Source organism: Sus scrofa, chromosome 6, assembly GCF_000003025.6.
Source record: "Sus scrofa isolate TJ Tabasco breed Duroc chromosome 6, Sscrofa11.1, whole genome shotgun sequence".
NCBI lineage: Eukaryota > Metazoa > Chordata > Mammalia > Artiodactyla > Suidae > Sus > Sus scrofa.
This window is the reverse complement of record NC_010448.4, coordinates 119,461,333-119,473,413: the sequence shown is the minus strand read 5'-3', so window position 1 is coordinate 119,473,413 and position 12,081 is coordinate 119,461,333. Positions and strand designations below refer to the sequence as shown.

Below are 12,081 nucleotides of genomic sequence, written 5' to 3'. Positions count from 1 at the left end.
TCAAGTTGTAAGGCAGAATTGTGTCAATGAACAAAAATTCTTCCACACTTGAGTTTATGTAATTGTACTATGAAGGCACTCTCTTACTAGAAGTTCAACCTCTACTCTTTTTGATGAATCAGTGAGAACATAATAGCCATACAGAATAAATATATATATTTTTTACCTCTCCCAAGGAGAAATAATGACGTGGAATCTGAGAATCGGGATAAATATTCTCTAGGTACCAAGAGAAAGGTCTGCATTGAAGTTTGTGTCTCAGACCAAGTCTTGATGATATATCTCCATAGTCTACCTTTGTAACACCTGTTAAAAGAAATAAGAGACTGAATTATGTATGTTCCATTAACTAACACATGCTATTTATATACTACATCTAACAAACCAATAGAACGGGAAAGTGGTAATACATGACTGCACAAATGACAGACCATAAACCCTCCTCCCAAGGCATAAAACAAGGAAATACATTAATACGTATTTTCAAAGAAAAATTAAATTTATGTGAGAATGTTATATTTGCTAATAATATCACACACAAATGTAAGTTACATGGGATCAGAAAACTTTAACATTTGTTAAGGCATTTGCTGCACTGTATGTGATTTCACTTATTCCTTACAACAATCTATGAGGTAGGTGTCTTGCCTCTGCTCAAAGCTTCTCTTCCACCATTTCTTACCTCTTCTCAGAATGCACTGGGATCAGGGATAAGAAAGCCCTTCTTGTATTTCTAACGCAAATAAATGCTAACCTGGAGAAATTATATAGAAGAAATTCTTGAATTCATCCATCCACACTTCAGCAAGTCGTCTGTTATTTTTATTGATAATCTGCCCTGTGCCTCCTGGAAACGTGTAGGGTGTAGCTTTCCGAAACACATGTCCAACATGTGAGCAAGTAACAATCTCTAATGTCCCTCCACACTGCCAAATCTGAAAACAACAGCGAAGAGGACCAGTTTTAAACACCGATAGTTTAAAAAATAACCGCTCCTATCTACTGAGTTTCATGGCTGTAATTTCACCGAACCAAGGGTGTACAGTGGAGTTCCTGCATGTTGGCCCAAAGCCAATGCTTCCTCAAGTTTTGGTTTTGATCAAACCAGAAGCTGAAGGTTAAACTCAGAGAGTTTAAAGGCTAAATACAGAAAAGACATGAGGTCTACTAAAGCAGTATTTTTCTAACTGTAAGGCATCACCTTTACTAGGGTCATAAAATTCAAATTTGCTCAAGTGCAATCAGCACTTACTGACAAGGACACACTGTTTCATGAAATGTTTATATTATGGGTTGTGTGTATAATGTATTTATTAATATGGTTCCTGGTCAAAAAAACTCTGAGCATGGACTATTCAGTCAAAGTGCCACCTATTCCTCCTTCAAACTTGTGTCACAACTTATACATGAAACAGAACCTAGGAATCTAAACTTGATTACTCATGAGTTATTCGGTGGGACAATGACAACACACTCTATTGTCTTTGTGAGGATAAAAACCAAAAAGGAGTAAAAGAGCATCAAGTGTGGTTTCACATCTTTAACTTAATGAAATTATCTTTCTGCCCCTTCTAAAATATACATTTTCCCATAAGTTCAAAATCTAACTACTTAAGTTCCTGCCGTGGCTCATCAAGTTAGGGTCCGGCGCTGTCTCTGCAGTGATTCAAGCTGCTGCTGAGGTGCGAGTTTGATCCCTGGCCTGGTGCAATGGGTTAAGGATCTTGGTGATGCTGCAGTTGGGTATAGGTCACAGCTGCAGCTTGGATTCAACCCCTGGCCCAGGAACTTCCACTGGCTGAAGGTGCAGCCAAAAAAAAAAAAAAAAAAAGAAAAAAAAGAAAAAGAAAAAAATCTATTTATAACACACTTTAAAAAGTTGTGATTTTTGTCAAATATTCAGTATACCTACATTAACATTCTCCCAGGATCATAAAGTGATACAGCTGGCCAGGACCTCCAAAATTATCTAGAGTTCAAACTGCATAAAGAGCAAAGCAATCCACTAGGAACAAAGCCAGTTAGCTGGTTTACACTTCAGTGTAGTTCATGTGGTTTCCATTATAAGCTATGTGTCTAAAGTTCATTATTTTCAGAAAAACACAATGTTATTTAAAACATGCTGATTTTTGTGAATATGAAATGTACAGGACTTAAGGGTGACTGGGTAAATTAATTTAGAGTAATTTCAGAATTCTTTTGCATTTTTCTTTTTCTTGAAAAATATAAAGTTGATAAAATGACCAGGTTTTTATATGAGAGAGGAATTTTCAAACCAGAAGGACAAAGCATATTAAAGAAAGTGAAATTATGTTTTTGGTAGTTAAATAACAAAGTAGCATTTACAAACTACATGTTACTTTTTGTCTATTTTTTTTTTAGTCTGAATTACTGCCTTGAAAGTAACAAATTAAAAACAGCTGGGGAATCTTGTATAACTATTTCAAGTGAACTATTAAGATAACTGAATTATTTGCTTAAAATAGTTTATAATGAACCTTTAATAATATTGCCAAACTTTTTATGAACTGAAGACTATGAAGTCTGATTAAACTCATATTAAATTCACTTTTTAGTTTTTATTTAGAGGTAACATGAATATTTAAAGCATGTCCATATTTGAGGTTATACGGGTTACTTTTTTTTAAAGGGAACTTACCCTAAAGGAAATTTCTAGGTTTTCTCCTCCCCAAATATCCATTCCAGCATCATATGTTCCAATTTCCTGAAAGTAATCTCTGTCTATTGAAAAAAGGCCTCCTGCCATTGTAGGTGTTCTGAAATTCAATCATAATACTACACCGTTAATTGTAACAATTTCAAATTTACTATCAGTTGTGTTTAAAAGTTTTATAATTGTTTATACCTACAGAATAAACGCTTATTCTCAACATTCTTCAAAAACTTCCATAGGCCCCAGGGTTTTCTTTGGTTTTTTTGCTGTTACTTGGTTTCCAGACATAACCTGCACCCCAGTCATGCCGTCACAGCTCCTGCCTGGTCATCCTTCTCTGCCCAATCCCAAGACCTTTTGCCGTCTTAGCTTCTGACTGAGCTTCTACTCCAACTCCTAAATTGAACCTATTTCTCATAATCCTCTCCATCTGACTGTACAACAACTCCCCAGCTCCTAGTAACTACAAATGCAGCTGACCACATTAACCAAATAGGCTCATGTGAGCAATTCTAACACATCAGGTCCTAAAGGGGGGCAAATATTGCAAATATGTAACGCTAAACAGGATAAAAATATTACAGCCCTTTCCCTGAACCTTTAAGGTAGGAGATGAAAAACAGAATAAAATCAAGGTACTCCTAAGGGAATCATCATCCTGATCAAGTGTGGTAAATGTTCTTCCTCAAAATGCAGCTCAGATGTGCAGAGCAGGTGGGAATAGGGAGAAATTAAGCAGAGAAATGATAATGAAGGAAGATTTAAATAAATGATACCAAATACTGGTTTCCCTGAAGAATGAGTATGGGGGAGAAGTGGATTCCAACTAGGAGAAAGCAATTATATTCCAGTGACAGAAGACAGACACTATGGAAATAACCTGAGGATGGACTGGCCACCTATGTAACCCTAAAACATATCCATTCCATGCACTGGTGAGGGTGGCAGCACTTGCTTTTCCAGTAGAAATAGCTGTTTACACACAAGTTAGGACTTATTTTGATTTTAGACGAGAACAAAGGATGACAGTCTAGTATCTTAGGAGTCAAAAGAAACAAGCGGACACCCAGCATTATCATTTAGTGCAGGGTTTTTTTTGACCCAGGTTTGGGGATCTCTCTAACTTTCCTAGAATTGTATGTAAAACCCTCTGTTTGCACATATGCATTCCTGCTCCCTGCTTTTGAAAAGACTCATAGCTTTTCATCAGACTCTTCAGAGTCCATCAACTCTGAAATGTTTAGGAACCCTTGGTTTAGATGGTGATTTGGACTGTCAAAAAGAGTAGAAAAGTCCCTTACTAGGAAAGGACTTGGGCTGGCTAGGGAGAAGAGAACAGAATAAGTTAGACTTTGTCAGAATTGGACTTAATTCAAAGGAAGAAAGATATGGGAAGCCCAAGAGAAGAGAATGCTAAAAAGCCTAGTGCTGCAGGAACTGTCAATTACTACAGAAGGAGCAGGCTGATGCAACCAGCATAAATCCTAGGATGGCTCAGAAAGCTCAAGGTCTTTATCTAAGGTCCTGAATAGCATGAAGGTTTTTACCCTTTCTGAAAAAAAAAAATCTACATAAGACCAAATATAGAACAAAAGAAGAAGCAGAAATGCATTAATGAAAATCCTTTTTTTTTCCTTTTGTCAATTCTAGTTATTTTTATAATCGAAACAAGTTTTTTTCTAATTTTATTAGATGGTACACATTTGAATTTAAAACCTTACATTTTAGTGCAAAGATATTATTTTCACATATTGGCACTTAAAATTAAGGAATGGTTTAAGTTAAATATTATTATCCTTAACAACTAAATTAAAGCATAAATTAAGATTTGCAAAATGCCATTCGCACAGGAATGAAAGAGCATATGCATGTCACCATCATTTCTCATGGGTACTAGATTTATAGAAATGAAAACTTCTAGTCCTATTAATTCATCAGAGGAAAAAAAAATCTTTTAAATAATGAGATATATATATATATATATATATATATATATGAAAGATGGCTCTTAACTACATATACAGAGCACAAATGCTTCATGAGTCTCAAAATACACTTATAGTCCTCCTGATTCCCCAAGCTTCCCAACCCCCTACCAATAACACTTTAGGCAAAATGTTTGACAAAGCAATTACCTGACGGGAAGAGTACGATCACCTTTCCTTCTGTCCATTTCTCTTTGGGGAACAGGATACCAGCGAAAATTGAGCTTCCAGTTGAACCCGCCATAGGTCATGTCAGAACCTGCCATGTACTCAAAAGTATCATCACTGATCACATCAATGATAGGACAGACCACTGTCTTCCTAAAATCATAAAGCACATTAAAAAAATCTTTTAAAGCTTTCCTTTTTGTGGCCTATCATAACAACTATATAACAATTCTAAGTGCTTTTAAAATAAAAATATATTCTATAATATTAAAAACAATGTGAAAAAACTCCCTGCTATATTCTACCAAGCTAGCATCATAATTATTTAACATATTTATAGATTGCTGATAATCTTTTTCATTCATACTTTTACATATCTGTTCCACATAAAAATACTTCAAATATTTCTAAAGTTTTCAAAAATAACACTTTTAATGACTACATATTTAATAATTTTAAGCTAACAATTTTCTCAATAGATGACTCTTGGCTATTTGTGTTCCTTATGGATTTTTGCTATTAGGACCCTCGGTGACTATGTTCATATATATAATATTTCACTTTAAGAGTAAACTTCCAAAAGTGAGGTTAGCAAATTAATGGAACTTTTTGTGGCACTATTCATTACTGCTTCACAAAAGTGTTATATGTAGATGTACAATTTCCTTATCAATTTTGGATGCTATTTTCTTGCAACTTAAATAGTATCTCAGGATTTAAACAATTTTTTTTCTAATTATTAGAAAGGGTATCTTTCTGAAGTGTGTATTTGTCTGATCAGGAGTTCCCATTGTGGCTCAGTGGGTTAAGAACCCAACAAAATGTCTGTGAGGATGTGGGTTGGATCCCTGGCCTTGCTCAGTGGGTTAAGGAACTGGCATTGCCACAAGCTGCGGCACAGGTCACAGATGCAGCTTAGATCCGGTGTTGCTGTGGCTGTGAAGTAAGCCTGCAGCTACAGCTCTGATTCGATCCCTAGCCCAGTAAATTCCATATACCATAGATGTGGCTATAAAGAGAAAAAAATATTGTCTGATCATACTCACTGAAAATTTCTTCCAGGTATTGCGATTTTTATAAACTTGAAAAAATGCACACATGGCCACAGCTCCTTCTATGGAACGGTGCCCTGCTCAGAGCCCTGGGAGCCACATTTAGAGTATGTGACATCCTCCCTACCCAATTAGTGTTTTATTTATCCTTCCTTACTCCCAAATCATAAAGATATTCTCCTATATCATCATTTGAAAGAATTATATTTTTGCTTTTCATATTTGTCTTTAATCCTCACAAAACTGACTTTGGGTATGACATGCAATAAGAATCTAACTTCACTTATTCTTATGGATGACCATTGTTCTAGCACAATTTATCTAATAGTCCTGTTTATTCTCCTTCTACTGTAATCATAAGTGCCTGCTCTGTCATAAATCAAGTTTCCATATGAACAAGGGGTAGCTCTGTATCACTAGTTTACTTGTGAATTCCTGCATCAATATGTCACTGCCATAATTACAACAGCTTTAAAATAAGCCTTTTTTATTCCCATTGTGGCGCAGCAGAAACGAATCAGACTAGTATCCATGAGGGAGCGGGTTCGATCCTTGGCCTCGCTCAGTGGGTCAGGGATCCAGCGTTGCAGTGAGCTGTAGTGTAGGTTGAGGATCCACTGGTGCCGTGAGCTATGGTGTAGGTCGCAGATGTAGCTTGGATCCTGCATTGCTGTGGCTTTGGTGTAGGCCAGCAGCTATAGCTCTGATTTGACCCCTAGCCTGGGAACTTCCATATGCTGCAGCCCTGAAAAGCAAAAAAAGGAAAAAAAAAAGCCTTGATATTTATTAGGACAAACCCTGTTACACCTGACTCCTCTTCAGGGGTATTTTAGCTATTTCCACATAAATGTTGGAATCTGTCAGTTCCTCCAAGAAAATTCTGTTGAGATTTCAATTAGAAATGCATAGAATTTATAGATCAATGTGGGCAGATATGACATTTTTATATTGACTTTTCCATCCATGAACATTATCCTTCTCTCTGCTCAGATTATTTTCCAGTGAATTTCAACACTTTTCTATTTCATGCATCATCTGTTAAACATATTCCCAATTACAGCCTAGATCTCCATGGCTATTATAAATGGAATCATTTCTTTTTACATTATATTTTTCTAATTATTCCTCACTGGTATGGAGAAGGCAACTGGCTTTTCTATGGTGATTTTATGTTTGGCAACACTGCTAAATTGTTATTATTTCTACTATTTTGTGTATAGATTACTTTTCTTCATAAAAAACATATCACTTGCAATTGACAGCACTTGTTTTTTTCCTTTCCAATCCCTATATCATTTATTTATTTCTTGTATTTTTACAAAATCTAAGGCTTCTAATAATACTGAGTAACAGTAATAATTAAGGGCATCCTTATTTTGTACCATATCTTTCAAAAATCACTTTCAACATTTCTCTATCAATATAATGTTAGCTAGCAAATGTGTGTGGGGTTTTTTAAGCTATCCTTTTTTAGATTAGTAAATTTCCATTCTACAATAGTTTATTAAATATTCTAAATCATAAATTGATGTCCATTTTAATAATTAATGACCTTTTTTCTGTATCTATTAAAGTGACCAGAGTTTTAATGACTGAGTTTTAATCACAGTTTCAAAAATATACTAATGGAGTATATCATGTGAATTGGTTTTGTAATAGTAAACTAAACCAATTAGTAATGATGTTTTATATATATATATAGATATATTTTAGATATGGGTCTACTCCTAGTTGGACTCAGTTTTGCTGGTGGTATGAGATTTTCATATTAGCATTCATGGGTGGGTTTGAATAATTTTCCACGTACTTCTTTTCTGGTTTTATATCAAGGTTATTCTAGTCTCATAAGAAGAGTTGAGCTGGTTCCCCCCTTTTTTTCTTTTCTTTTTTTGGCCATGGCATGCAGCGACTTGATGTGAGATTGCAGTTCCCAGAACAGGGACTGAACCCAGGCTGCTGCATTGAAAGCACCGAATCCTAACCACTAGACCACCAGCAAACTCCTCCCAGGTCCCTCCTTTTCTATATTCTGCTTTATAAATTCTTAGGGGAGATCTATCTCCCCTCTGTCACCCCATACCAAGGTTGAAACAGGAAAGTTTTCTTTGGTGTGGTGGGATTTATTTCTCCTTCTAACACAGAGGTACAGACATCAGGAGCCTAGATTTATACAGGTATTGGCTATTCATCTTCCCACTACAGGCAGGGCCCAGGCCTTGTCTCCTATCCTCCCATCTGTATGTCTTTCACGGCAGAACCTCAGTGTCCCTAAGTTCAGCAGAAACCCTACATGGGAAAGCTCACTTTTGTGTCTGGACTGCTTACTTGTTTGCACTTTGTTTTGAGGTATGCGAAATTTCTTACTTTGGTGCCAACTCAGTGATGCATTTAAAAATGTGTTTTGTATTTATCCAGTATTTAGCTTTTTCAGTTGGAAAAGTTATTCAGGATACCTAATCTATCATACAACCAACTGGAAGTTGTTGTGGTTGTTATTTCAGCCAATTTCCCTTTCATATTTCTGTCACCACCACACACTGCTCTCTCTCCACAGGTCCAGGCTCCTGCTCCATAAAGGTTACATGTTATCTTTACCCAAGCAAACATTTCCTAAATCAGTCATCTGTTATACAGAGAAAACAATTTAGAGAGATATCCTGTTCCTTCTTCAGGCAATGTTCTCCTTCCTAAAGCTACTGTATCTTCTCATTCCCCAATGCTGGTTTTTCCTATTAATTCATATTTGAAAGGGGAGAGATGTAGGTCCGGCATTTGTTTGCAAACAGAACAGATGCAATTACTTGACCAGTCAAAGTTTACCTTACTGAAATCTAAATCTTAATGGTAAATTGACACAGACAGCCTCTAGTTCAAACTGCAATGACAAGATGAAATTCAACTAACATAGGTCTAGCAGACTGAAGTTAGGTTCTCTTCCAATAACTAGGAACCAAGCCAGAGCCTGGCAGTAGGTAACGCTTTGAAAATTGTGCATCACGAAGGACTACCACCATGGGCTTGCACTGCTCTACCTGTATTTTTCAAGATTACAGTGCATTTCCACATACAATCAAGCATTTTTGGAGGCAATGTGTATCTTTCCACTCCCTTCTACTTCATGCTACAGGCTGAGAGATGGAATTGCAGTAAGGATGCAGACAGAGAAGAGATGATTTGCCTGCCTCTGTGTTAGCCTCAGAGATCAGGGAGAAGCAAAGGGCTTTATCCTCTTTATCCTACCTTCCTTGAGACCACTGCCTATCTGTTCTGCTCCTGTTTGGTGAACAGAGTATATAGAATACATTCTAACAACAAGTTTCCTAATCCATCCTCATTAACAAGATAGACTTAGGACATGGTCTTCATATTTCATTTAGAATGCTCTTCATAGATATTTTAAAGGAAACCAGAGGGAAATATTTTTTTGTATTTGTTTTAAAACACAGATTTTTATAACTTACCACAGTTTTTGACAAATGCACTGAAAACAATTTACAGACTCCAGACAATTACCTGTCATGTTTGATCCTGGCTAAGAGAGGCTCCAGCCACCCCACTGTACACTCACAGTGAGCGTCTAAAAAGGTGATCACTTGACCTTTAGACACAGCAGCTCCTTTTAATCTAGCTCTGATCAATCCAGAACGTTGCTCCATTCGAATTACATGAACCGGTACTTTTAACTTTTTCACATAACTCTCTAGAGGTCTTTTCAAAAAGTCTGAAAGATTAATAAAACAAAACAACTTAAAAAATATATTAAAACACCACGACCTGGCATTATCCAGATGGAAAGCAATTTTGATTTGCAATATACATTTAATGCATATTTATTGAGCATTCTCAGGGAGGGCCCCCTAACTCACAAACCCATTTCACTCAGGAAGCCTTTTTATTTCCTCTCCTTTGTAACATAAGGAATTAGGGAAAAGCCTTGGGGCTCTAGCTCAAAAACAGGCACATTACCACACTTTTCTAAGCAGCTCTCTGTCAGCTGTTTTCCTTTTTGCTAATCATGCTTAAGGAAGAGGACCAGTAAGAAAGTAGTTCAAGAGAATTACATCTAGACCTCAATAGAGAGAAGTAACAGAATATGCAAATGCTGTTAAGAGTTCAGAAAATTGTGGGATTTCTTTTAAGGCAGAAACAAACTGTCTTACATACGATCACAGTCTTTGCCTATATAGTTCTTTTCTCAGGAAGCAGGAAGTGAGGTCACGATAGAAGAGTGATGGATTGTAGCTGCAAGACCAAACAGACCCTTGACAGACAGGTTAGTCTAAGTAAAATAGGTTTCAAGGGGGAAGGGCAATTGAAGAGGGAAAGAGAAAAAGGAGAGTGAGTGGGTTATGAAAGCAGCAGCTATCCTGGAGAGTTCAGAAAGAGGTTATGCCCCTAAGCCAAGGATTGCCTGCTTCCAAAGTGCAAAATGGATTCTAAAAAGCAGAAAACATTCAAAGCAAAGAGAAGGAATTTTTCAGATCAGGTAAGTTTGTGGTATTTATGCCAGAGAAGCTATTCATGGTAGTCCTCACACAAATGTCTTTCCAACTGGTCCTCAGCACAATCTCTTTAGGGAAGGAAAAACTTCTTGACATGGAGCTCCTGGAGCTCCTGTGACCAGCTCTGTCCCACAGGACCCTAGTCATGGAGATCAGGGCAGGAGTATTAAGGGGCTCTTTAAATAGTAAATGTTGGAATCCAAAGGGCCTCCTATATAGTGGACAGGGAAAGACAAATGGAAGTGAGATGGGTCTTGTCCATTGGAACCGGTAAGACCAGACTGATTCAATACTGGAATAACCACTGCTATGAAGACTGCGAGAGAGAAAAAGGCCTCTATACCCCACTCTACCAAACACCAATCATTTCCATGTCTGCTACTGTACTTCCTACAACATCTGGGCTAAAAAGATTATCTGAAAAACATGTGGAGAAGAACTCCTACCTGATCATCATGATTTTAATGAACCAAGTCTTAGAATCAGAAGGATGTAACTTGATTCTGAGTGAAAGGGTGAGGCTAGTGCCAACTCCAGAGAAAAGCAACATTTTGCCATTTTGCGTCTGTTTAGCACAATACCAGGTTCTTTACATTATTTCATTTAATCCTCACAACAACCCTATGCTATTACACATATTTTAGACATGAAACACTAAGGCTCAGAGTATTAAATGAACTGATCAAGATGACACAGCTTATTAAGGGGTAAATCCAAGATTCAAACCCAGGTCTGCCTGACTTCAAAGTCCATCTTTTCATCCATAGCAAGAAATCCTAGAAGGGAACTACCAAGAGAGCAATTCAGGAACGTGGAATCATCTGACCTGGCATAAATTTAAATTGCTTTATGTTCAGACTTCATAGAATCGCCTGTGATGAGGTATGAGATATATTCTAGTACCTTAGACCAGTCAAGTTTGGCTGTGTCACAATGTGTCTCCCAATAAGTTTTCCCATAAATATTAGACAGTTTAAAGTGCTTCTTAAGAATCAAAAGCAAACTAATTCCTGAATCCCATACCTTTGAAAGTTACAATATTCTGTCTTGCTATAACTAAAATGAAAAATGCATGATCCTCTGGTTTGGGGGCTCAAAAAAGTTGCTATTCCATAAATTTTCTTGGCCATCTTTGCCATCTTTGTGGCCTTCATGCAAAAAGGCTAAGAAATAGGTGTCTTCCAGAGTTCCTGTCATGAAGCAGGGGAAACGAATCCGACTAGGAACCATGAAGTTTCTGGTTCAATCCCTGGCCTTGCTCAGTGGGTAAAGCATCTGGCATGCTGTGGTGTAGGTTGCAGACACGGCTTGGATCCTTCATTGCTGTGGCTGTGGTGGAGACCGGCAGCTGTTGCTCTGATTAGACCCCTAACTTGGGAACCTCCATATGCCACAGGTGCAACCCTAAAAAGCAAAAAAAAAAAAAAAAATATATATATATATATCTATATATATATATATCTATATATATGTATGTATATATATATGTATGTATGTATATATATATATGTATGTATATATATAGGTGTCTTCCTAATAGTTGATAGACAATTATGGACTTGGGGCTGGGTGGGGATTAGGAACTATTTACTCAAACATCACTTTACAAAAAGGAGGCCATGGGGGGTTAAGTGATGATGGTGAAAAGGTACTATGTCACCGAAAACTACGGGGGAATCTTACTTATTGGACTATCTTTA

At 37.0% G+C, this 12,081-nt stretch overlaps 1 protein-coding gene across 3 annotated transcripts in view; it reads right to left on the bottom strand.

The window, feature by feature from the left end:
• GALNT1 (polypeptide N-acetylgalactosaminyltransferase 1) overlaps window positions 1-12,081 on the bottom strand; it is a 198,006-nt gene that overhangs the window by 20,488 nt on the left and 165,437 nt on the right. For all 3 annotated transcript variants that reach the window (XM_021096269.1, XM_021096270.1, XM_003482057.4), the window contains 5 exons: window positions 9,393-9,600; window positions 4,810-4,980; window positions 2,660-2,777; window positions 755-935; window positions 167-306 (listed from right to left, as the gene is read on the bottom strand). In XM_021096269.1, coding sequence (XP_020951928.1) covers window positions 167-306; window positions 755-935; window positions 2,660-2,777; window positions 4,810-4,980; window positions 9,393-9,600 — 818 coding nt within the window. The remainder of the gene's footprint in view (window positions 1-166; window positions 307-754; window positions 936-2,659; window positions 2,778-4,809; window positions 4,981-9,392; window positions 9,601-12,081) is intronic.